Genomic DNA, 25,222 nt, shown 5'->3' with positions numbered 1-25,222 from the left:
ATAGTCTCCTTTAGAAAGGATCTAGATAGCGGGAGTGTGTCGGCCCCTGGGGATTCATCTCTCACCTTTTCAGCAGCGATTCCAGCTTGCTCTTTGTTTTTTGGCGAGCGAGGTGCTTCAGGCGCCATCTTGGATTCTCTGGCCGCATATGTCTGTGCAGCTTTTTTTATAAATTTCTCCATATCGCTAGCTTTTGAGACTCTGATCGAGCAGACTCCTGGGTGTCAGCAGGTCTTGGACCTCCGATTTTAACCATGTCAGGCTTGTTTAGCTGAAGATAAGTGCTTTAGAGGGAATAGTCTACTGCAGAGCTTCACATCACACAGCCATCCGGCTCCGGTGCTGGCTCCGCCGGGAGGTGCGTACTCTTACCACCCATGGCCTCGGAGATGATTTCATCCAACGGGCCCCAAACAACCGGAAACCAGCAAATGGAAGGCCTGTAAGGGACTGCTTTGACGAGGCGTCCGCTGCCCAAACTTTCAGCCAGAACTCTCGTCTCAAGGTTGGCCAGGCGGGCTACCGGAGGATCCACCTTAGGGGGTGAAGACCATTTAGACACCCATTCTGCCGGAAAGGGATACAGCAGATCCAGTCGCATTGAAGTGCTAAAGCGACGATCCGGTTGGTCCCACGTCCGAGCCACGACACCTGAAAAGTCGTTGTGCCTATCCTATCCTGCGATATATCTATACATTATGTTATTAATCATTTTCGTTCAGTAGATATGTAAAAAAACGTACTTTTATAATATGCTAATTACATGTCTACCAGCAAGTAGGGCGTCTACTTGCTGGTAGCAGCCGCAAAAAAACGCCCCCTCCTCCTGTTGATTGACAGGGCCAGCCGCGATCTCCTCCTCCGACTGGCCCTGTCAGCATTTCAAAAATCGCGCGCCTGTGTTTATTCGGCGCAGGTGATCTGAGATAAGGAGGCTCGCCTCCTCAGCACTCCCTCAGTGTGCCTGCGCCGATGACGTCTTCTCTTTCGGTGACGTCATCGGCGCAGGCGCACTGAGGGAGTGCTGAGGAGGCGAGCCTCCTTATCTCAGAGCGCCTGCGCCGAATCAACACAGGCGCGCGATTTTTGAAGTGCTGACAGGGCCAGTCGGAGGAGGAGATCGCGGCTGGCCCTGTCAATCAACAGGAGGAGGCGGCGTTTTTTTGCGGCTGCTACCAGCAAGTAGACTCCCTACTTGCTGGTAGACAGGTAATTAGCATATTATAAAAGTACGTTTTTTTTACATATCTACTGAACGAAAATGATTAACACAATGTATAGATATATCGCAGGATAGGGATTATAAGTACACAAAAAAAGAGTTTAGTGGGGTGACAGAAGCCCTTTAAGAGTTCGTCTAGTACGGAGAAAGGATGGGGAGTCGTCCTGCACCTGGAAGGTGTCATGGACAGCAGTAACTAAGGAAGGGGGGGGGAGACCGTCCTACCAGACCATCCTACCAGACATGCAGGGGACCCAGGTCCTGTGTTCCCTGATGGGAGGTGCTGCCGGCTGAAGCTGGATTCCGCTGTGAAGCTGCGGTCCTGCAGTGTGCTCCAAGCCGTAGCAGGAATCGGAGCTCCACCCCTTCGCTTCAGAGTGGGAGGCGCAAGTTGCCGCCTACCCACCCTGGAAGTCGGGGCTTTAATTTGGGCTGGGAATCTGAAAGCACGGGCCGGAGCCCAGGATCGTGTAGGCCTGAAACGGGACCGGGGGCTAAAGTTGGGGGCACCGGCCAGAACGGTAAGGCGGGCCCCAGGAAGCCAGGAGGGTGTCCTACCAGGGGATCAGTATTACCCATGTCCCCTATAGAACACCAAAAAAGGGGCTGGAAGTATCCTAATCTTGGCTGAAGGGAGGGGAGAGTGGAGAGATGGAGGAATGGAGGGCGCAGATAATACTTGCCTATTCCCGAGTACTCATCCCATCTTCATCCTCTTCTCTTCACTGCTCCTCAGAGTTCCAGCAGGGTCACCTTCAGCAGCTGGTACTTGAAGTGGCAGGAGACTGGAATGGTGGGGGGGTCTCGCCGGATCAAGGTGACCCTTAGGCTGGCGGCAAGCAGGAGAGCTGGGCTGCCCTGGTCCACCTTTTTTTCTTGGGGAGGTCAGGCGGTGAGGGATTCTGACACAGACCTTGCTCCTGGGGTAGATAGAGGGTCTAGGTGCCTGTTTCCCCTAACTAAAAGGGAAAGAAAAAATAACAAAAGGAAGCCACCCTGCAAGCAGGGAGGTCTGCCTCTTACGACACTAGGCTAAAGACTGATGGCTCCTCCCCTGCCAGCTATACCCTCCCCAGCCAGGAGAGGGCATATCCCTTTCTAGCCTAGTGTTGCCTCCTAGTGGCAGCAAGCAGCTATACCCACGGTTCTGTGTCCCCCAATGATACGAGCTACAAAATGACACTTATACTTTAAAGAAAATACCAAAATAGTAATACAGGGTGGGCCATTTATATGGATACACCTTAATAAAATGGGAATGGTTGGTGATTATTAACTTCCTGTTTGTGGCACATTAGTATATGTGAGGGGGGAAACTTTTCAAGATGGGTGGTGACCATGGTGGCCATTTTGAAGTTGGCCATTTTGAATCCAACTTTTGTTTTTTCAATAGGAAGAGGGTCAAGTGACACATCAAACTTATTGGGCATTTCACAAGAAAAACAATGGTGTGCTTGGTTTTAACTTAACTTTATTCTTTCATGAGTTATTTACAAGTTTCTGACCACTTATAAAATGTGTTCAATGTGCTGCCCATTGTGTTGGATTGTCAATGCAACCCTCTTCTCCCACTCTTCACACACTGATAGCAACACCGCAGGAGAAATGCTAGCACAGGCTTCCAGTATCCGTAGTTTCAGGTGCTGCACTATTGATGGTATGGTGTGGTATATGGGGTACAAAGATAGTGGGGCCATTCTTCATCAATGGAAACCTCAAGGCCACTGGATATGCAAAATTGCTACATGATGATGTGTTTCCCTCTTTATGCACTGAAGCTGGCACGTTCCCTGAGTTTTTCCAGCAAGATGGTGCACCACCACATTATGGGTGTCGGGTCCGAGCATTCCTAGATGAACAGGTTCCTGGAAAGTGGATTGGTCGTCGTGGGCCAGTTGAATGGCCCCCAAGGTCTCCCGATCTGACCCCCTTAGACTTATCTTTGGGGTCATCTGAAGGCAATTGTCTATGCTGTGAAGATACGAGATGTGCAGCACCTGAAACTACGGATACTGGAAGCCTGTGCTAGCATTTCTCCTGCGGTGTTGCTATCAGTGTGTGAAGAGTGGGAGAAGAGGGTTGCATTGACAATCCAACACAATGGGCAGCACATTGAACACATTTTATAAGTGGTCAGAAACTTGTAAATAACTCATGAAAGAATAAAGTTACGTTACAACCAAGCACACCATTGTTTTTCTTGTGAAATTCCCAATAAGTTTGATGTGTCACATGACCCTCTTCCTATTGAGAAAACAAAAGTTGGATTCAAAATGGCTGACTTCAAAATGGCCACCTTGGTCACCACCCATCTTGAAAAGTTTCCCGCCTCACATATACTAATGTGCCACAAACAGGAAGTTAATATCACCAACCATTCCCATTTTATTAAGGTGTATCCATATAAATGGCCCACCCTGTATATTAAACGTTTTAAAAATTCTGAAAAAAGGTTCTGTGTATGAGCTCTAATTATGCTGTGGTCAGCTGAAGAATTAACATAATGTTCTACTAGCGAGTAGGCCTTGCTCAGAGGCTGATGGCACTGCCACGCATGCTACCATTTTTACTCGGCCTGCTTGAATAGGGTCACATAAGGCTACTTTCACACTAGCATTTTAGTTTTCTGTTATTGAGATCCATCATAGGGGCTCAATATCGGAAAAAAACGCTTGTTTTGTCCCCATTCATTGTCAATGGGGACAAAACTCAACTGAACAGAACAGAATGCTCCAAAATGCATTCCGTTCAGTTTAGTTGCATTCCCATACCAGAGAGCAAACCGCAACATGTTGTAGTTTGCTTTCCATCTTGGGATGCGGAGCAAGACAGATCTGGCATGACCCCCAATGCAAGTCAATTGGGATGGATCCATTTTCTCTGCCACAATCAAACTGATCCATCATCCATTGACTTTCAATGGAGTTCATGACAGATCCATCTTGGGTATGTTACAGATAATACAACCGGATCCGTTCATAACGGATGCAAATAGTTGTGTTTTCAGTAACGGAAGCTTTTTTGCTGAGCCATGCCGCATCCAGTAAAAAGTGTGAAAGTAGCCTAATTTAATAACCAGTTCCTATTGGCAAGGCAGGTTTTCAGTCAACTGAACATACAAGTTAGGGCTCGTGCACACGACCGTATGCCCTCCGAGTCATATGTCCCGGAGCGGCATACTTTGTTCGTTCACATGTGAGCACACAGCATCATAGGTTACTATGATACTGTGCACATCGGGCCGCCCGCGGGACTATTGTCCTGCACTACTGCACTCATATGATCATGAGTGCAGGACAATAGTCCCGCGGGCAGCCCAATGCTCACAGTATCATAGTAACCTATGATGCTGTGCGCATGATGTATGCCTCTCTGGGACATATGGCCCGCTCACGGACCGTATATATCCGGAGGGCATACGGTCGTGTGCAAGGGCCCTTACTGTGTGAAAATGTTTTATCAAATGTTATTACTAATAGTTTTGTCATTGCTTCAATAGATATGAAATGCTACAGGATAATGTGGAAGGCTACCGCCGTGAAGTAACCTCTTTGCAGGAAAAATCCCAAAAGCTTTCTGCCACCACACAAAAACAGGAACAGATCATAAACACGCTGACACAGGATTTGAGAGCAGCCAACGAAAAGCTCGCCATTACTGAAGTAAGTATTCAGCTGTTATGTGACAGGAATTTTCAGTGGATATGTATTAGTCCTTTCTAACGTCCATATAATTGTTTACTTCTGGGCCTTGTTCTGGCTCATCAATGTGGGTAGACATGGAATACCCCAAAGAACTCCAGCAGTCAGACTTTATTAATGTTGTATTTCGCAGTGCTCTTTTTGGACTTTATATTATTATTTTTTCCGCTATAAGGTAAGAGCAGAAAACTTAAAGCGGGAAAAGGAGCTTTTGAAGATGACGGAAAATAGACTTGCCCAAGAAAGAGATTCCTTACTTGTTGAGCAAAGGGGTCAAAACTTGCTACTAACAAACCTCCAGACTATTCAGGTTAGTTAATATATTATTTTATAGCTTTTTTCACACTTTCTGTGATTCTTGTGCCATATAGCTCTCGATATTAGAGCTGTATGATATGCATTTATTCTTTGAGCAGCAGATTAATGCTGTAGCCGTGGCTGTCTTCCATGAGATGCCATCTGGCTATTGTGGTTTTATTTGATGGCTGATCAGGGTTTTTAGTTTTGGATGTTCTTTTTAGGTCACCCTGGAAAGGTCTGATGCAGAAATTAGACATAGATATACCAATCAAATAGAAAAGCTGGAACAAGAGTTAACCCAAGTTAAGAAGAAATTGGAGCATGAAATAGAACAGAAACACATCACTGGTAAAAATCAAGATGTAAGTTAGCACTTTCTCTTGCTTTCTCTCCCCCCCCCCCCCCCCCCCCCGCATGGATAAACGTGTTTTTTTGTTTTCTTCAGGTTCAGATTCTGGACTTCAAAAGACAGTATGAAACTGAAGTAAATCTACATAGTAGTACAAAAGAACTTCTGAAGAATTCCCAAAAGGAAATTTCAACACTGAAACAACAACTTGGTAATTTTGAGGCACAGTTGGCATCTCGCTCAAGCCAGTTGTCCTCCAGCAGAGGTAATGTTCATTACTTTAATGGGATTTTTCCAAGATATTTTTACTGATGAACCATCCTCTGGCTAGGTCATTAGTATCTAATTGGTGTGGGTCTGACACACGCCTATCAGCTGTTGTAAAGGCAATGGTGCTCGCAGTAGTGCCATGGCCTTCTAGGCTTTGCTTAGGTCATGTGACATCACGTGATGTGAATGGATCTGAGCTGCAATACGAAGACCAGCCGCTATCAAATGGATAGCGCTATGCTTGGTGAGCAGAGATGGCCACGGCACTACTGTGAGCACTGCTGCCTTCTCAAACAGTTGATGGGCGGTGTCTCTGGTATCGACTACCACCTATCGGATATTGATGAGCTATTAAGATATTTCAGAAAACAGTTTTAATAGATGTGTCTCAAATCAAGAAATTATAGGTCGTATGGTCATCAGTTAGAATATAAACATTTTCCATCTCCCTCTAGATACAGATGACAAAGGTGAAGATATAGAAGAGCTAAAGACTAAGCTGCGACAGTCTGAGGAGTTAGTGAGTGACCTTAAGGAGAGGCTGAAAACTAGCACTAGTAATGTGGAGCAATACAGAGAGGTGGTACTTGGTTTGGAAGAGTCTCTCAATAAGGAGAAGCAGGTACAGTAGACATTTAAATCTAATATATTGAGCTATAGCTCATGGCTTTAACCCTTTAAGGACCCATGCCGTAGCTGTACATTATGGGTCCGATCACTAAACATGGCGCCTGCTCGCACGTGCAGCGGGTGCCTTAGCCGCGGGGGTTTCTGCCACTTTAAATAGCAGAGACCCACGCACATGTATGCGATCAGCCATAAGGCTGATCGCATACATTTTACCCTTCAGATGCCGTGGTCAAATGTGACCACGGCATCTGCGCAGACCGGACCGGAAGTGCGCGACTTCTGGTTCCGGTAACAGCTTTCCCCGGCTGAGACCGGGGAATCTGTTACCTTGCGCCAATTGACCGAAGCCTCAAGCAAGCTTCAGAGTCAATTAGATGTATATATCAATACAGACCACTAGGTGGCAGCCTTGTATTGATATAGTGCAAGTGAAGTTTTCAATGATGGCTATTTAGCCATCACTGAATACTATGGGCAATCGAATGATTGTCAGTGTCACCCAAGGTGACAAAAAAAAGTTTAAAAAAAAAGTTTTTACAAATATAAAAAACAAAGTTCAAATCACCCCTCTTTCCTTAAAATAAATACTTAAAGGGAGTCTGTCATCAAAGTTTCACCTTTTTAACCCTTCCCATAGCTTTCTAGCAGCCTTACAGTTAATAAAAACGTTGCCTTTATGAGCAATCCTGGACTTATAAAACTGGCAAAAAACAACTTAGTAGCATATGCAAATGAGGGCTCGCAAGTGCTGGCGCATGCACATTAATTACTGTGATGCCATACAAGGAATGGGCATCGCAGTGCGCATGCGCCGGCCGACGGACTGAGTGCGCAGGCGCGGGATCTCGGCAAAACAAGAAGTAGGTAGATGGGCGGTCAGAGGGAAAGAATGGGCGGGGGGAAGCAACAATAAGGCTGAGCTAGCTGGGCACCTACGAGGGTAACGCCGCCCCTGGGCACTTGTGAGCCCTCATTTGCATATCCTATTAAGTAGTTTTTTGCCGGTTTTATAAGTCCAGGATTGCTCATAAAGGTAACGTTTTTATTAACTGTAAGGCTGCTAGAAAGCTATGGGAAGGGTTAAAAAGGTGAAACTTTGACAGACTCCCTTTAACCAATAAAAAAATAAAAATATCATGGGCATTACCGCATGCAAACATGCCCATACTATTAAAATATAACAATATTAATGGCAAATGACGTAGCGGGAAAAAAAATAAAAACTGCCAATTTGCAATTTTTTTGGGCACTTCAACTACCCAATAATTTTTTTAATAAAAAGTGATCATAAAGTCTCACACACTTAACAATTTTAATCACTTAAAAGAACAGATCGTCCCGCAAATAATGAGCCCTCACACAGCCTCGTACACATAGCTACAAAAATGTTATAGGGGTTAGAATATGGTTATAAAAAAAAGACAAATTATATGTATGGTATCATTGTAGCAGTACTGACCTGGAAAATGAAGATAACAGGTCCATTTTACTGCTTAGTGCACAGTGTAAAAAAAAATAATAAAAATGATCAGAATTGCCTTTTCTACCCGCTCCCTACTACATGGTATGCAACCGTAAATGGTGCCATTAGAAATTAAAACTTCTCCCACAAAAACTAAGCCCTCATAAGGCTATGTGAATGGAAAAATAAAAAAGTAAAAAGTTAGGACTATGGGAAGGCCGGGAGTGAAAAATGGAAAATCCCATGGTCCTTAAGGGGTTAATTCATGTCTTGGCTGCAATGTTTGGAAAATCCTGCAGTCTTGATGGGTCGTCTCTTGTAGGTTCTGGGATTGGCTTTCTTTTTAACGTTGCATTTAATTTTAAATAATATTAAATGTACTAATCTACGTAGTTCTTATCCTCTTCAGGCGTTTGAGTCACACTAACAAATAGATTGTATTAATGGCTTTCACCTTAAACTTGTATTATAACTTGTTGTTTTAAAGGTAACTGAAGAGGCGTGTAAAACAATCGAATTACGAATGAAAGAGGCAGCCGAGTACCAGGCACAACTTGAGAAGAAAATGATGGAAGCAGAAAAGGAAAAACAAGAGCTTAGAGATGAAAAGCACAAAGCTGTTGAAAACCTGGAGCAGCAGGTATGTCTCGACATGATACAGTGAGCAATCACTTTTCACAATATGGATAGGATATATTTACATGCTGCTGATGGCTGGAGTCGTGGGTATGTAAGACACGTATGTAAGATGTATCCATAGCCCTCCCCCGCCTTCCCTATTCACATGACAGATTCCAATGGTGTTTTTAGCCTCCATGAAGCACAAACATTCATATACTTATTATTTTTGCTATGTAAGGCTTTGTTAACATTACCATTTAGCCTTTCCATTCTCCCGCTCCGTTTAGGAGAATGGAAAGAACAGATTCCGCACATAACTGAGCCGAACGGAGCCTACGGACCCCATAGACTATAATGGGGTCCGTTAGGTTTCCGCTCAGAGGAAGATTTTTGAAGCCGAGACAAAGTCCTGCATGCACTACTTTTGTCTCTGCTCCAAAATCATCTGAGCGGAAACCTAACGGACCCCATTATAGTCTCTGGGGTCCTTAGGATCCATTTGGCTCAGTTACGTGCCGAATCCATCCTTTCCGTTCTTCTGCTCCTAAACGGAGCAGGAGAACGGAAAGGCTGAACGGTGATGTGAACAAAATCCAGCAGTGGTGGCTGTGCTTGCACACTGTATGAAAAAGTCCCATCCTCTGCTGGCCTGGACTGTGGGCAGCACGCATGGGCAGCAGCTCCCATCCTGGAAACCTCGTATCTGCGCTGCAGTAGCAGCCATAAACGTGCAGTGTATAACGTGATGGAGAAATGAAACAAGCCAGCAATGGAGGCAATATGGACAATCACAATACATTTTAGTCAGTTACATTAATGTCCATCTCATAGTGGCAGCAGTTATGCCCACGGCCTTGCCTGTGTCCCCGCATGAAGAGAAGAGAAAAGGATTTATTACTGCTCACTGTTGTCTGACAAGCCTGCTTATTTCTGATGGTCTTTCCCCTTCTCCCACCGCTGATTGCAGCAGGGAAAATGATGTAAATCAGCTGTTGGGTGGATATAGAGCTGCAGGGCCTTATGAATATTGGAACTCCTCAACTAATGCTGTGCATTGAAAAGTGCCAGAACTGACTGGGTCAATTAAGGAAAGAGACCCCAATATTTTGCTTAAATGGGTATTCCCTCTGGGACATTGATAGCATATTGCTTGGATAGTAGGGCTGTCGAATATAATCGATGCATCGATGCATCGCGATTCGACCCCCGGCGATTCTGCATCGATGCGGTTGCTTTAAATAATCGATGCATGTTGACAGGGCCGCTGATAGGTACAGCTGGCCCAGTTGTACCGGGCCCGGCCCCCCCCCGCTTTCTACGTTTTTGTTTTTTTTTAAATCGCCGCTCAGTACTACCTGCCTGCTTGCTGTGCCTGTAGGGACTATTTCCTCTGTTTCGGGCGCGGAAGAGTATCTCTTCTCTTCTCTCTCCCGCGCCCGCTCCTCTGCTCTGCTCAGTCCCGGAATCAAGTCCCGGCCAGCTTGTCGGCTGTTTTTTTTACCGCCGCTTCCGGGTAGGTCTTCTGCGGGACTGGGCGTTCCTATTTGATTGACAGGCTTCCGACCGTCGCATACTGTGCGTCACGAGTTGCCAAAAGAAGCCGAAGACCGTGCAACATCGACTGTGTCAGGTGGGGGTCAGCGTCTGTGTCAGGTGAGGTGGCCAGGTGGGGTCAGCGTCTGTGTCAGGTGGGGGTCAGCGTCTGTGTCAGGTGAGGTGGCCAGGTGGGGTCAGCGTCTGTGTCAGGTGGGGGTCAGCATCTGTGTCAGGTGGGGGTCAGCGTCTGTGTCAGGTGGGGGTCAGCGTCTGTGTCAGGTGGGGGTCAGCGTCTGTGTCAGGTGGGGCCCCCTGATCACCCCCCTGTCATTGATTACCCCCCTGTCATTGATCAACCCCCTGTAAAGCTCCATTCAGACGTCCGCATGATTTTTACGGATCCACTGATAGATGGATCGGATCCGCAAAACGCATCCGGACGTCTGAATGAAGCCTTACAGGGGCGTGATCAATGACTGTGGTGATCACCCCATATAGACTCCCTGATCACCCCCCTGTCATTGATTACCCCCCTGTCATTGATCAACCCCCTGTAAAGCTCCATTCAGACGTCCGCATGATTTTTACGGATCCACTGATAGATGGATCGGATCCGCAAAACGCATCCGGACGTCTGAATGAAGCCTTACAGGGGCGTGATCAATGACTGTGGTGATCAAAGCTGCATTGACGGATCCGTTCTTCCGATCTGCGCAGACCTTTAAATCTGTGAAAAAAATAAACACCGGATCCGTTTTTCCAGATGACACCGGAGAGACAGATCCGGTATTTCAATGCATTTGTCAGACGGATCCGCCTGACAAATGCATCCGTTTGCGTCCAGATTGCCGGAATCCTCTGAAAAACAAGGGGACTTGGGTAATAATCTTGATGCATCGTGATGCATCGCCGAATCGAATCAAATCGAATCGTGGACTTGATAATCGTAATCGCATCGAATCGTGAGACGAGTGAAGATGCGCAGCCCTATTGGATAGGTGCGAGTCTTACTTATGGGACTTACTCCAATGTCCAAAAGGGGCTCCCAGAACTGAAGGGAGAGCAGCCGTGCATGCGCGGCCACCCTCCGTTCACAGCTGTGGAAGTTCCGAAAATAGCTGAGCTTTGGCTCAGCTGGTTTCAGAAGTCCCATAGCACCGAACGAAGAGCAAGCTGTGCATGTGCTGTGTGCTCCTTCTCTTCATGGGTCCCATTCTGGAGATAGGAGTGGGACCTACTACATATGGCATTTTGATGGCGTATCCTAGATATTTGCTATCAATGTCCCAGATAGGACAGGCCCTTTAAGGGTGATTATGCTGCTGTTAGGGCTGCAAAAAAATGACTGATTCATTTTAGTAAGAATTTCTTAATCTCACCCGATTGATTCCTTGTGTGGCCTAACTATATTGGATGTTAGCCTAAATTTTTTCCCGTTTTTGCTTCACAAGCTTTCACAGCTCAGACAAAGTCTGTCCACACTCCAAGGGGAAGTCCAGTCTGCTCTTCAAAGGGCCACTACTGCTACAAGCAATGAGCAGAAAGCAAAACAGGATTGCCAAGAGCAAGTGAGTTCCAATTTGTTATTTAATTTTTTTGTTTCTTGAAACTTTTTTTTAAAGTAGTTTTCTGGGCTTTGTCATATTGATGACCTATCCTCAGGTTAGGCCATCAACATCAGATCGTCGGGGGTCTGACACCCGGCACCCCCGCCGATCAGCTGTTAGAGGAGACGGCACGCGTTGTGTGCACCTGCTGGCTCCTTTCTCTTCCTGCTCTCCTCTGCATGTCTATGGGACAGCAGCAGTGGACTGGAAGAGGGAAAGATGGCACATGTGCATGCCGTCTCCTCAAACAGCTGATCGGCAGGGGTGCTAGGTGTCAGACTCCCGCCAATCTGATACTAATGACCTAACCTGAGGCTAGGTCATTAATATGAAAAAGCCCAAACAACCCCTTTAATTGTCGTCTGATCTCCCTAATAATAGGCAAGAATTGCTGCTGAAGCGCAGAACAAATATGAACGTGAATTAATGTTGCATGCAGCTGATGTAGAAGCTCTTCAGGCAGCTAAAGAGCAATTGACTAATGCTGCTGCCACACGCCAGAAAACAGAGGAAGCCGCTCAGAAGGCAGAAGCAGAACTCTTAGAGTGCAAGGCATCTTGGGAGGAGAGAGAACGTATTCTAAAGGTAAGGTTGTCATATGACATGATATATATGCTGAAGTAGTCTGATTCTACCACACCACCCCTAGTACAACCATTAATGTAAACAAATCTGCTACAGAGGTTAGATCAGGAGGAAAAAATAAGACCAGGATTCTCTTGCATGAACTGTTCTAATAGTGTCTAAGCAGAGCAATTTATTACATATTTTCAAATTTTTGGGACGTTTTAAAATTAATGGGAAGCCTTCTTTTCCGCAGCTGCCAAGAGAAGCTTTCAGCAGATTTGTAATGAATGTACAGCCCTGTAATTAGGGATGTCCCGATACCATTTTTTTAAGACTGAGTACGAGTACCGATACTTTTTTATTTAAGTACTCACCGATACCAATTACTGAGACTAATTTTAACAATAAAATACACACATGTATTTTCTGACCACTGACCAACCAAAAGGCCCAAAAACAGAACTATAACATTCCAAGGAGACATTATCCTGTATGGGGCCAGCCACAAGGACGTTATACGGTATGGGGGCAGCCACAAGGACGTTATACGGTGTGGGGGCAGCCACAAGGAGACGTTATACTGTATGGGGGCAGCCACAAGGACGTTATACGGTGTGGGGGCAGCCACAAGGAGACGTTATACGGTATGGGGGCAGCCACAAGGAGACGTTATACTGTATGGGGGCAGCCACAAGGAGACATTATACTGTATGGGGGGCAACCACAAGGAGACGTTATACTGTATGGGGGCAGCCACAAGGAGACGTTATACTGTATGGGGGCAGCCACAAGGAGCCGTTATACTGTATGGGGGCAGCCACAAGGAGCCGTTATACTGTATGGGGGCAGCCACAAGGAGACGTTATACTGTATGGGGGCAGCCACAAGGAGACGTTATACTGTATGGGGGCAGCCACAAGGAGACGTTATACTGTATGGGGGCAGCCACAAGGAGACGTTATACTGTATGGGGCCAGCCACAAGGACGTTATACGGTATGGGGCCAGCCACAAGGAGACGTTATACGGTATGGGGGCAGCCACAAGGAGACGTTATACAGTATGGGGGCAGCCTCAAGGAGCCGTTATACTGTATGGGGGCAGCCACAAGGAGACGTTACACTGTATGGGGGCAGCCACAAGGAGACGTTACACTGTATGGGGGCAGCCACGAGGAGCCGTTATACTGTATGGGGGCAGCCACGAGGAGACGTTATACTGTATAGGGGCAGCCACGAGGAGACGTTATACTGTATAGGGGCAGCCACGAGGAGACGTTATACTGTATAGGGGCAGCCACGAGGAGACGTTAGGGCCATAGAAGACAGACACTATCACCTTTAGAGGGATTCGCTCCTGGCAAACACAGCTCTGCTGCAGTGAATGCAGTGGAGCAGACTGATATAATTACAATATATAGTTATTGCAGGGACTCCGAGAATCGTCTGAGAGTTTATTAGTTAAAAGAATCGAATGAGTCAGAGACGGTCACCGAGTCCCTACTAGACTTCCTGCTCTGCTACATGCACCCTGTACACACACAGCTCCACTACATGCTATACTAATAATGCCCCCCCCTTCCCGGACAGACTTACAGGGAGCCGCAGAGCAGGAAGTCTGGCAGGGACTCGGTGACACAGTCTCTGACTCATTCGATTCTTTTAACTAATAAACTCTCAGACGATTCTCTGAGTCCCTGCATGACTCCCCCTGTGCTGTGAGTCAGTGCTGGTTGCCTCTGATTGGTTGGAGGGCGGGGAGGGGCGGGGTTAGATTTCACTGTAGGCTCCTATTACACTGCCTGCTGCTGCCTCTGAAGCTGTTAGCTGTGCGAGATGCAGGGGCCGCGGACGGACACAGACACATTTAGAAGCGACGCACAGGTATCGGCAGTGGTATCGGGACATTTGCACGAGTACATGTACTCGTGCAAATGTCCGGGATCGGTATCGGGACATCCCTACCTGTAATACATGAATTCACCAAGTCCTTCATATCTAGCCTCCACAAAAACATTTGATAACTTGTGTAGATTGTAGTTTTTTTTTTTTGTTTTGTATTTTTAGTTTGCTGTTGTGACAATATTGCAAATACTCTATATTGGGATTAATGTGATTATTTAAAAAATACACAATGAAATGCAACTGATTGCATGTAAAATACAAGTTTTTAAATTGAGCAAAGTCCCTATGTACGCCTTTTGAGGCTGTTTTTATTGTATTTTACTCGTTTTGTGTAAAAAAAAAATTGAATTGTTTATTAAAAGGATTCGGTCATAAAGGGTTAGCTGTGTGTATGTACTTTCTCTTTGTGCCTTATCTCTAAATTACTAAAAGGTCATAAACACTTATTTAAGCCACATTATGATCAATAAAATATGAATTTAACTATAATAAGTGTTTAGGAGGTCAAAGATCAGAGAAAGCAGTCGGACGAACCTCCTGACTGAAAGAAGTAAAAATACAGAGCCTGCTGCTAGAGAATCGCAAAACTGTACAGAGAAAGGGGCTCAACATTTTTAATAAAGACAAATTGAAAACCTTTTTAGCTTGAAATTAGTCCAATGCAATAATTGAAAGAAACTTGACCCCAAAGTTGTATGCATTCTTTAATGTAAATATTGCATTTCAAAAATGCGAATTCCTAGAGCAAGATCTGTTCAGACTCTGTGCCAGCAAGGAGTATTGGTAGATTTTCTGCTCTACAACTTGTGAATCGGGTCATATCAATGCCAGTTGTTACTAGATTTTAGTGGATGATTTTCAGGCTCCTCAGTCTTTAAAATATTATAAGAGAATACTTATTCAGATAACTTTCTTAGCCTTCATGATTGGGGTGTTTTTGTACCTTCATGCTCAGGGAAAAATCTCCTCCCAAATCCATTTTAGCTTAGTCTCTGTAGGCAGCCAATATCTCTTCAGGACTTGCTTTTCAGACGACTTGGCGCATGATGGAATTATCCTCTGGTTACCCACCTTGCATCCTTAACTCCTTAACTTCCCTCATTAGCCAGGACAGAAGACAAGAAGGCGCAGAAGACCACCAAATCCTCCACTACCCCCCAGCCTCGGGCCTTCCCTACCTGTTGCATCGTCCTCCCCCACCAAAGGGAGTGACTTGTGAGATGGAAGGACCCTGCTGGAACCAAGGCTAGGCATAACCTTGGGCTTCAGGGTATGATAGTAGAGTATATATGCAAGTCTCTCTTCCACCCCCCCCCCCCCCCCCCCCCACCTGGAGTGTTCTTGGGCTTCCCCATCAATCAAGTTGGCCTCAGTTTCCCCCGCCCACATTCTCCTGGCACTGACTGCAGCCTCCGGCTCCTACCATCACATCTGTAGCTTCCTTCCCAGCGACCCCTCACTTCCGGTCAGCTGGCCGTTTCTAGATTTTTGGTGCCTCGGCCCCTCCTGACTGGGGAAGGGCCCTCTACAGGTCCCCGATCAAAGAAAAATGCACCAAGATGTCACCCCTGGATTGGTCCAAGGCCTTTGGGGTTTTGTTTTTTTGTTTTTCTCCCCCTCTGTTTTGGTTCCTCCTCTTCCTCTTTGCACTTGGACAAAGACAGACGTATTCTGTCCTGCTTCTGGGACTCAACTCTTCAAACAGGTGGACTCTGCCCAAAGTGGCACCTCTCCCCTTAAATATACCTCTTGCAGGCTATTGGTTAACTTACACAACTTAAATAACTTTCCACTGGTGCGCTCCTTAATATTGTGTGCTGTAGCAAATATCCTATCAGTATAGATTCTTTTATATAAATATAATTTTCCTATTGGCTTCTGTGTAGCTGCTGGGTTGTAATAAAAGTAACCTGCCCGTACTTGATGTGGTGAATATACAACAATAAATAGCAATCAACCAGCACTTGCTAGTAGGCACCTATCATTTCTTGTGGGGTATTGGTACGGATATCAGTTGGATGCTAGTTTTAATATTTATTAGCGATCCAGGCCTGCCATGGCTTTCTCCATACTGAGCTATGGAGAGTGTAAAAATCCTATTCACCGTAATAGATCTCTATTATGGTGAATAGGAGATAAAAAGATCTCATGTATGAGGCCCCTAACTGTTGCAAAAAAAAAAAAGTTAAAGTTAAAAAAAACACCAATATATTTGAGGTTTGAATCACCCCCCCCCCCCCTTTCCAAATTTTACATATAAAAATACATAAGCAATAAAAAAATAAACATTGGGTATCGCCGCGTCCGAAAATGTCTGAACTATTAAAATATTTTTAAGAAATTCTTGTGCGGTGGACGCAGTAACAGAAAAAAAAAAACGCGATTTGACATTTTTGGCTAATTCTGTCCCCCCAAAATTTTGAATAACTGATCAAAATGTATATACTACAAAAATGGCATCAATGAAAATTACAGTTCGTTACGAAAAAAACAAGACCTTTATAAAGCTCTGTAGACCGCAATATAAAAATGTTATGGCTGTCAGAATATAGCGATGCAAAGAAAATTTTGATTTTTCTAAAGGTTTTAATTTCTCGCCCATATTCATTGGGGGACACAGACCATGGGTATAGCTATGTCCTCTAGGAGGCGTTGACACTAGTAAAAGCTGTTAGCTCCTCCCCTGGCAGCTATACCCCCTCCAGCCTGGAGAGAGAGCTTCAGTTTTTTCTGAAGCCGGCACCAGATTATCTGAGATCTTATCTCCAGTGCAATGTGCCTTAAACGTTAACACGGTTAACCCCTTCCTGCTTCTCGGCCCACTTGACGCTGGGCATCCTAGTTTAAAAAATAAATGTGCGTTCATATGACCCCACCTCATCACCGCAGGACCACCCTGTCTGTGTGGTGATTTGTGATCAGTGATTCGTGCTCTAACTCGAATCCGTTGCAATCTTCCAAGACTGCGTCCACAGTAGCCAACAGTTCTTGTCGTCTGCATTATCCCCTTCCTTAGGCGGAGTATTTGCACTACTACCTGATGCAGTACTCCCTTGGATATTACCTCCCTCCATTGGGGTCTAACCGCACTAAAACTGTTTAGTAGTTGGCGGAACTGCATTCCCACTGGGGACAGTACTTACTGTATGCATTAGCCTCTTCCATAGGTGGTGCTATGGCATTATCCCTGGTTCAGTGTTTACTGTATGTCTTATCCCCTTACATAGGTGGGATATTGATACGGGACACTCCATATGCCTTGCCCTTTCCGTAAGAGGCGTACTCTCTCTACTTGGATTCAGTTCCTGCTAGATGCATTACTGCATTGCCACCCTTCATGGTGGAGTACTTGCACTACCACTGAGTGCAGTGCTTGCCGCAAGCATTACCCCCTTTCATTGGTGGGATAATTGCAACATTGCCCCTTCCACAAGTGATCCACTACCGTGGGGAATGAGTACACATCTTGGATGTTGCACTTCAACTACGCTACGGCTATAGATGCCTTAGCTTCTTCTACAAGTGGAGCGTAGCGAGTATCGTTACACGCTGGTGCCCTGTACTTTTTCTAATGGTATTTCGGTGCCGCCAGTGGATACTGTGGCTGTTTCCTTGTTGTGTCCTTTTCCTTCGGTGCCGGTTTGAGGCATGAATATGACAACCTCTCTCCTTCACGGGGTTGCCAAGGGTCACTCAGGTGTCCTAGCGTCCCCTATGTCCATGGTCCTCCACTGTTCCAATATGTGTCTTCAACAATATGTAGTGCGTACACCATGGCATGTAATATTGTGATTACGTTCCAGCAAGTCGAGAATATATTAAAGTTTTTTTTTTGTAGGAAATACAGCAAGTAGTTCATTTTGTTGTATAAACATTCATAATTTTCATTTTAGAATTTAAACAGGAGCAGGTTTGTAACTATCGAAAATATATTGGTCCCTTTTTTTATGGTTTTCTCCCTTGGCTGCTAGTAATCGTGTGGTCTAATAATAGGCTTTTGGGACAGAATTTTACATTAGAATTGTGGTGGACTTTCGGAGCAACATGTTGCTTCTAAAGCCATGCCTGTGTTTTTTACTTGGCAACACTCCCTCTTTTAGCTAGGGGCAGAGGGTTTCCCCAAAACTAAATGCACTGAATTTACAACCAGGTATAGGTGCACTCACAATAGTAAATCTGGTCTGCTGTGTTATTGAAGTCCATGTGCTGTTGGGTTCTATAAGCTCCTATGCCCTGACATAATGACTGACCAAATCTTGTCTGTCTAATGGAAACTGCAGTTCTTTACATTGTTCTCTTGGCTGCATGCAGAACCATTATACAACGAGCACATCTTTCTCAATTCCTTGTGTGACAATAGGATGAAGTTTCAAAGAATCTTTCTCGATGTGAAGATTTGGAAAAGCAAAACAGGCTATTACATGACCAGATAGAGAACCTCAGTAAAAAGATGGTGACTTCTGTTCAGCAAGGAGCTCTTAACGTGTCATTAAGCGAAGAAGGAAAGTCCCAGGAGCAAGTTATGGAGATTCTCAGGTATTGAAGTGGGAAACGGTGTTGGTTTGTGAACAATTGAAAGTTGTATTCTGAATGTGGACACTTAGTGTACCTGCAGGACCCCCACAGTGGTCCTGTAAGTCCCACAGGTCTCCGCTAGTCTAGGAAGTTGGAGAAATGGGTAAGCACATCTGTTTGTGGAGTCTATTGGAGATACAGATAAGCCAGAAATCTCAATGGTCAGACCAGTCCTTTTAACAGTCGTCTTTTCCCCATGTTTCTATGACTATCACAATAAATTTAATCCATCCTAGCATTTACATTTCTCTGTTAACAATAGTGTGATCATATATTTTTATATATTTAATCCTCTTATGTTCACTAGAAGGGGAGTGAAGCAGCTTCTAGTAAACTACTCTTCTATGTGGTGGTTGACAATGCAAATATGCATATGTGTTAAAAGGGTTGTGCTAGATTTTAATACTGGTGACATCCTCAGAATAGGGGCCTACTCCCAGAACCCCTCCCCATCAGCTGTTTGAAGAGACTATGGCGCTCCTGTGAGAGCTGCAGCCTCTTCCTAGGACTGTGACACCATGTTGAAATGGTAACCTGGCCTAGTTGCATCTTAGGCCCATTTAAGTAAATGGACCTGAGCTGTAATAGTGCAGCTGTTATCCAATAGACACTGCAGTGCTTGGTAAGCTGCCTCCCCCTAAAGCTAATCATTTGAGATGCCAGGAGTTGAACCCTCACTGTTCTGATATTGGGGACCTAACCTGAGGATAGGTCATCACTACTAAATGCTCAGAAAAACCCTTTTATTTTTTTATTTTCTTTTGTTCTTCCGATTAACTTAACCTGCTGTGATAACTATATTTGTTTGAATTGGTAACCTACAGATTTGTGAGACGGGAGAAAGAAATTGCAGAGACAAGATTTGAAGTGGCACAAGTTGAATGTTTGAGATACCGACAGCGCATGGAGCATATGGAGAGAGAAATTAATGAGCTGCAGGACAGTTTGAATGCGGAACGTGAGAAAGTTCAGGTTGGGTTTTTGTAACATTCATGTTTAAACATACCTGTTTACTGGAGATTATCCATCTGCTTTATGAAATGTTTTATTCACTATATACTGTGTTCATGAATGTATGTCTTTTATTTAAAGAGCTAGGAAATGCCATAAATGTCAGATGCATCCTCTCCATTCACTGCTATGGGACTTCCTTTGGGGAATTTTAACGCTACATTTTTTGCTAAGTTCTTCTGTGACTGGGGCTGATATTCACCCTAGTTGCTGTTTAGTCTCTACTGCAGAGCTGATCTTGGTCTGCTAACACCCAGCAGCTCGTGCAGCTACCCTGCTCACAGCAATCACATGACTATTAGGACTGGAACAGGAAAGCTGCTTTGCCGCTTTCTAATCTGTATATACAGCACTCAAGTGCTGTATATACAGTGATGGCAGGGTTTTGGATTAGAGGTTTAATCTCTGACCATCTGTTACTCTGCTCATATTGACAGCTTATTAGTAAAATATTTAAAAGCCACATAATTCACATGATCATATTAGCATTCTAATGTGACGTTTTTCAATCTAATAAATTCAGGTAACTGCAAAAACTATGGCCCAACATGATGAACTAATGAGAAAAACAGAAACTATGAATGTTTTAATAGAAACAAACCGATTGCTAAGGGAAGATAAAGAGAAGTTGGAACATAACTTGCAACAACTTCAAGCTAAGGTCAGTCTTACAGTGTAATGTACTGTGTGTATGTGTGTATAATATATATATATATATATATATATATATATATATATATATATATATATATATATATAATAATTTTATTATGTATTTAAATTTGGAGACTACATTTTTCAGTTGACTTGAGTGACACTGACTCCTGACGGGTTGGTTTGTCCATTAGTTATACACTATATTATATCATGTAAGGCTCCGATGCAGTCTATCCGTGACTCCCCCCGCTTAGGGAGTGAATCGGGATTAAATCACTGTGATACCCTGATGCCCATACCTAGTGCGGTGGGATTTTGACATGGAGCGGACATGCTGACAGGTCTGGACAGGGAGGTATATACGGTCTGACACTCCGTGATGCCCCTCTGACACAGACATTCCGGTACAGAGACTGGTGGTTACCCGCCGATCTTCAGTTTGCGGATCAGCTTTTGTCTGCAGAAAACTGCGGAGCTTTGGACACTGAGTGTCTCTTTGCAATTTTGTATAGGGAACTTGCCGGCCTGTATGGGGATGAGCATGCGCCCTGCTAGAAAGTTAGATAGCGGCCATCTTTATTGTGGTTCCCATATTGTCCTATATTACTACGTGTCTCGCGAGAGCACATGGAGCGGCGCATGCGCAGACCGCCCTTCCGGACGCCAACAGACTCCACTATGTCTCCATGACTCAACGTGACCCATCCAAAGTTTTTTAATGTTTTAATCAACTTGTGATTGTTATGCACTGTGTACACTTTATATGTTGATTGGTAATCATGTATGTTTATTGATTTTTCCACTGTACGGATCACGTTATGCACTTTATATGACTATGTTCACAATCAATTTAGATACAATCATGATTATAGTTGAATTGTAGTTTTAATATTGCTATATTTTTGATGCATTTGCACTTTATTACTTAATTATGGATTTGTGATTATTAAATTGTTTGCACTATTTATGTATCTAACTATGCACATGTTGTTCAGCTAGACAAAGGCTCCAATGAGAGAGCTGAAACGTTGCTGCTAGATGGGTGAATAAACCATCCACTTTTTTTTCACTAATCTGCCTTTTTTCTTCTATATGTACTTGGGACCTTGGTCACAGGCCCCTATAAGGACTTGCACCCGCGTTTTAATGTGTGCTGCTTTTTTTCTTTTCTTCTCTCTAATAAATATATATATATATATATATTTTATTTTTTCAAAAATGTGATTTTCATATGAGTTTGCTTAGGCCCCTTGTCTCAGTGATGTAAAAGATTTATATGCCAAATTTCAAGAAGATTGGATAATATTTAGGGGTTGCACATATTGATCACTTTTATTACTACTCTCAATCCTGTACCTAGGAGTTTGGTCTAAAAACTAGTTCAGTTTCAGGATCCCAGGGGCTCTGCATCAAGCAAGGTGGATGGCAAAGGCAATATATGCACTTAAAATTGTCCTATTCACTAAACAGTTAAATATTCCTCAACGAGAATTGAAAGGAATGAAATGCATTGCACATTTTGTCAGCCTCATATATGTTCGCTTTTTGCACGAGGCGATTGTAAGTCGATGGGCTCCAGAGAATGATTTGGATATGCTACAGCTTCTGAGCACTTACCCAGATGCAGACGTCAAAAAAAGTGCTCTCACAGTTGCTAAGAGACACCTTTTGGTATCTGTCAGAAACAAACGTAGGATTGGATTTTTTGGACTAACGTATTACTCAGGCTGTTAAGGAAAATATGACTAAAACTTTAGAAACCAAACCTGCAAAGAAAAAGGAAGTGAAACGATTAGAGGGTAAAAACCTAGTTTTTGAAGGAAAAGACCTGAGCCATTTCGTTACTAATAAAACAAAGACTCTTTGAATTGTTTGGGATCCATGACATGACAGAATACTGCAGTGATTCTCTAAGAAGCCATGTGAACGCTCTTAAGGTGGTCAATCATACCTCAGAAAGAGGAATTTTCCTGACGCCTCCACAACGGCACTAGGTGGAGGATTACCCCGCCTTCTTCAGGGACAGGAAACAGCTTTCGAGCCCAGCCAATAAAGGGCCCCCTCCCTCTTACCTTGCCAGTTGTTTCCTGTCCCTCAGAAGGTCGGGATCTCTAGCACCAGCATTATTTTCGCTCAGCCTTTAGGTTTGTTGTCCCGGAGGGCCGTCGCAGGGGAGACTATCGCGGGACCCGGTGGTTTGGTCCCTCCTTCCCTTGGTGAAATGCCAGCTGCGCTGGTCACCCCGGGCTGTTCTCCGCGTTCCATGGGAACCGGCGTCACTGTGCGGCTTGAAGGGGGCCTGGGAACACCCCCATATTCCTCCCATAGCTGCGGCGCTTGCAGCTGTGACACGGAGGATCGAGTCATCAGTAGGGGCCGGCGTGACGCATGGGAGGGGGCGGAGCTTCAATACATAAGGCGGAAGTGCGGGCAGTTGGCGTTCTACCCAGATATTCTGGTCCTGCAGCTCCTAAAGCGCTTCACGAGCGAACAGACGATGCAAGCCGAAGGTGACTCCCCCAAATAGCCCACAGATTCCTCCAGGCCTTCTAGCCTGGTAAGCCTCCTCCCTCTCAATGTATGAGGGGTGTTCGTTTGTCAAAGCACTTATATGTACTCTCCCCCCCAAAAAAAAGGGGGAGATAGATAAATCCATTCTTGCTGTTTGTGTCTCCTAGGGGAGAGAACCTTCTAAAAAGGAACTATCCATCAGAAGAAATTGTGCTATGTGCAAGAAAAGGCTTTCTGGCTCTCATAAAAAATCTTTATGCCAAAAATGCTGCGACAAAGTGGTCTCAGAAGAAACGCCTTCCTTGGTGGAGACTCTGAGAAATATAATTAAAGTAGGGTCAGCGGTAGAAGCAAAGCTATCTGCCATACAGCCCAGACCTTCTACTTCTAGCACCCCCATTTTGGAGCAAGATTCTGATCTGGATGAAGGAGAATTTTTATCCGGTCCAGACTCTGATATTTCGGAAGACACCTATGGTCGACCCCTGTGTTCTGTAGAAGCGACGGAAGCCTTGTTAAAAAAATATTAGAGCTACCATTAATCTGGAGGAAGCGAAAGAGCCACTATCTGTGCAAGATCAGATGTTTGCAGCTCTAGGAGACGAGAAAAAACGTGTTTTTCCTGTCCACGCTAATATTAAGTCCTTAATCCAAAACGAATGGAAAGACCCTGAAAAGAGACAACCCGCCTCTAAAATATTAAAGAGAAAATATCTATTTGGGGAAGAGGACTCTGCCACTTGGGATAAAACGCCTAAGGTGGATGCCCCCATGGCAACAATTTCCAAAAAATCTGCCCTACCCTTTGAAGACCTGGGACTTCATAAGGATCCCATGGATAAAAAATGTGAAAGTCTCCTAAAAAAGACATGGGAATCCTCCATCGCTGTATTGAAACCAAGTATCTCTGCAACCTACACCGCCAGAACCCTGTCTCTGTGGTTGGGACAATTAGAGGAGCATATTGAATCCGGCACGCCTAGAGAAGACTTCCTTGCTTCAATCCCTATACTGGAGCAGGCTGCCAATTTCATCGCTGATGCTTCGGCAGACATAGTAAAATTATCTGCCAGAACAGCCGCCCTATCAAACGCTTCACGGAGAGCTATTTGGTTGCCTACCTGGTCAGGTGATACGGCGTGAAAAAATAAACTTTGTTCTCTACCATGTGAAGGAGACAGAGTTTTTGGCACGGCTCTGGATGACATCTTGGAAAAAGCCTCGGATAGGAAGAAGGGCTTTCCCACTGAATCAATTTTTACAAAAGACGTTCCTTTCGGCCCCAGAAACGTAGTAGATTTGACCAAAAAAAGCACTCGGGACAATCTTGGCAGTCTACCAAAGGGAAAGGGTTTTTGTTTAACCCCCGACAAGTCCACCCGCACATCCTCCCAATGACGCCAGAGGGGCCGTAGGGGGAAGACTCAGGTTTTTCCATTCTGCCTGGGAGAATATTCAGGCTTGCCCCTGGGTACTAGAGGGGATAGAAAATGGATTGTCTGGAATTCAAGCTTTATCCCCCAGACCGATATATGGAAAACATAAAACTAAAAGCGGAGAATCAAAAGGCTATGGACCTACAGATATCGCTCCTGCTGGAGAAGAGGGCCATTGTTCCTCTACCAGTGGAAGAACAAAAGGAAGGGTTTTATTCACCGATTTTTCTGGTAAAAAAAACTAACGGCTCCTTCAGAGCAATTATAAATTTGAAAGCCCTAAACAAGTACATAGTGTACAAAAGGTTCAAGATGGAGTCAATAAAATCCGTGACCAACCTCCTTCAGAAAGACTGTTTCATGGTAACATTAGACCTGGCAGACGCCTATTACCATGTTCCAATCCGAGAGAAAGACCAGAAGCTTTTGAGGACGGCAGTATGGTTCAAAGGGTCCCTATGTCACTACCAGTTCCAGGTTCTTCCATTTGGCCTCAGTTCAGCTCCAAGACTATTCACAAAGGTCATGATGGAAGTGGCAAAACATTTTCATCTGGCAGGGATCCTATTGATCCCATACTTGGACGATTTTTTTGATTGCGGCTCCATCGGAAGACCTCTTGTTTTGTCATCTTCAGATTATACAGAAGACCCTGACCAACCTAGGATGGATGATCAACAAAGAAAAATCATGTCTACTTCCCTCAAAAAGAATGACATTTTTGGGAGTTCTACTGGACTCAATACTAAAGTCTTCCTTCCTTCCTTCCTTCCTTCCTTCCAGAGCAAAAACAGGACACCTTGATTTCCAGCATCAAAAATTTCCGAAGACAGAAGTGTCCCTCCCTCCGGAAAATGACAATCC

General features: G+C 44.7%; 1 protein-coding gene across 2 annotated transcripts in view; it reads left to right on the top strand.

Annotated features, from left to right (window-relative positions):
• TPR (translocated promoter region, nuclear basket protein) overlaps nucleotides 1–25,222 on the top strand; it is a 213,965-nt gene that overhangs the window by 112,676 nt on the left and 76,067 nt on the right. For both annotated transcript variants that reach the window (XM_040408451.1, XM_040408450.1), the window contains exons 18-28: nucleotides 4,722–4,884; nucleotides 5,099–5,233; nucleotides 5,445–5,585; nucleotides 5,669–5,837; nucleotides 6,298–6,464; nucleotides 8,422–8,574; nucleotides 11,543–11,659; nucleotides 12,080–12,283; nucleotides 18,529–18,704; nucleotides 19,568–19,715; nucleotides 20,278–20,415. In XM_040408451.1, coding sequence (XP_040264385.1) covers nucleotides 4,722–4,884; nucleotides 5,099–5,233; nucleotides 5,445–5,585; nucleotides 5,669–5,837; nucleotides 6,298–6,464; nucleotides 8,422–8,574; nucleotides 11,543–11,659; nucleotides 12,080–12,283; nucleotides 18,529–18,704; nucleotides 19,568–19,715; nucleotides 20,278–20,415 — 1,711 coding nt within the window. The remainder of the gene's footprint in view (nucleotides 1–4,721; nucleotides 4,885–5,098; nucleotides 5,234–5,444; nucleotides 5,586–5,668; nucleotides 5,838–6,297; nucleotides 6,465–8,421; nucleotides 8,575–11,542; nucleotides 11,660–12,079; nucleotides 12,284–18,528; nucleotides 18,705–19,567; nucleotides 19,716–20,277; nucleotides 20,416–25,222) is intronic.

This window comes from Bufo bufo, chromosome 9 (genome assembly GCF_905171765.1).
Source record: "Bufo bufo chromosome 9, aBufBuf1.1, whole genome shotgun sequence".
Lineage (NCBI taxonomy): Eukaryota > Metazoa > Chordata > Amphibia > Anura > Bufonidae > Bufo > Bufo bufo.
The sequence above is the reverse complement of the archived record's forward strand: the minus strand, read 5'-3'. Positions and strand labels throughout refer to the sequence as shown.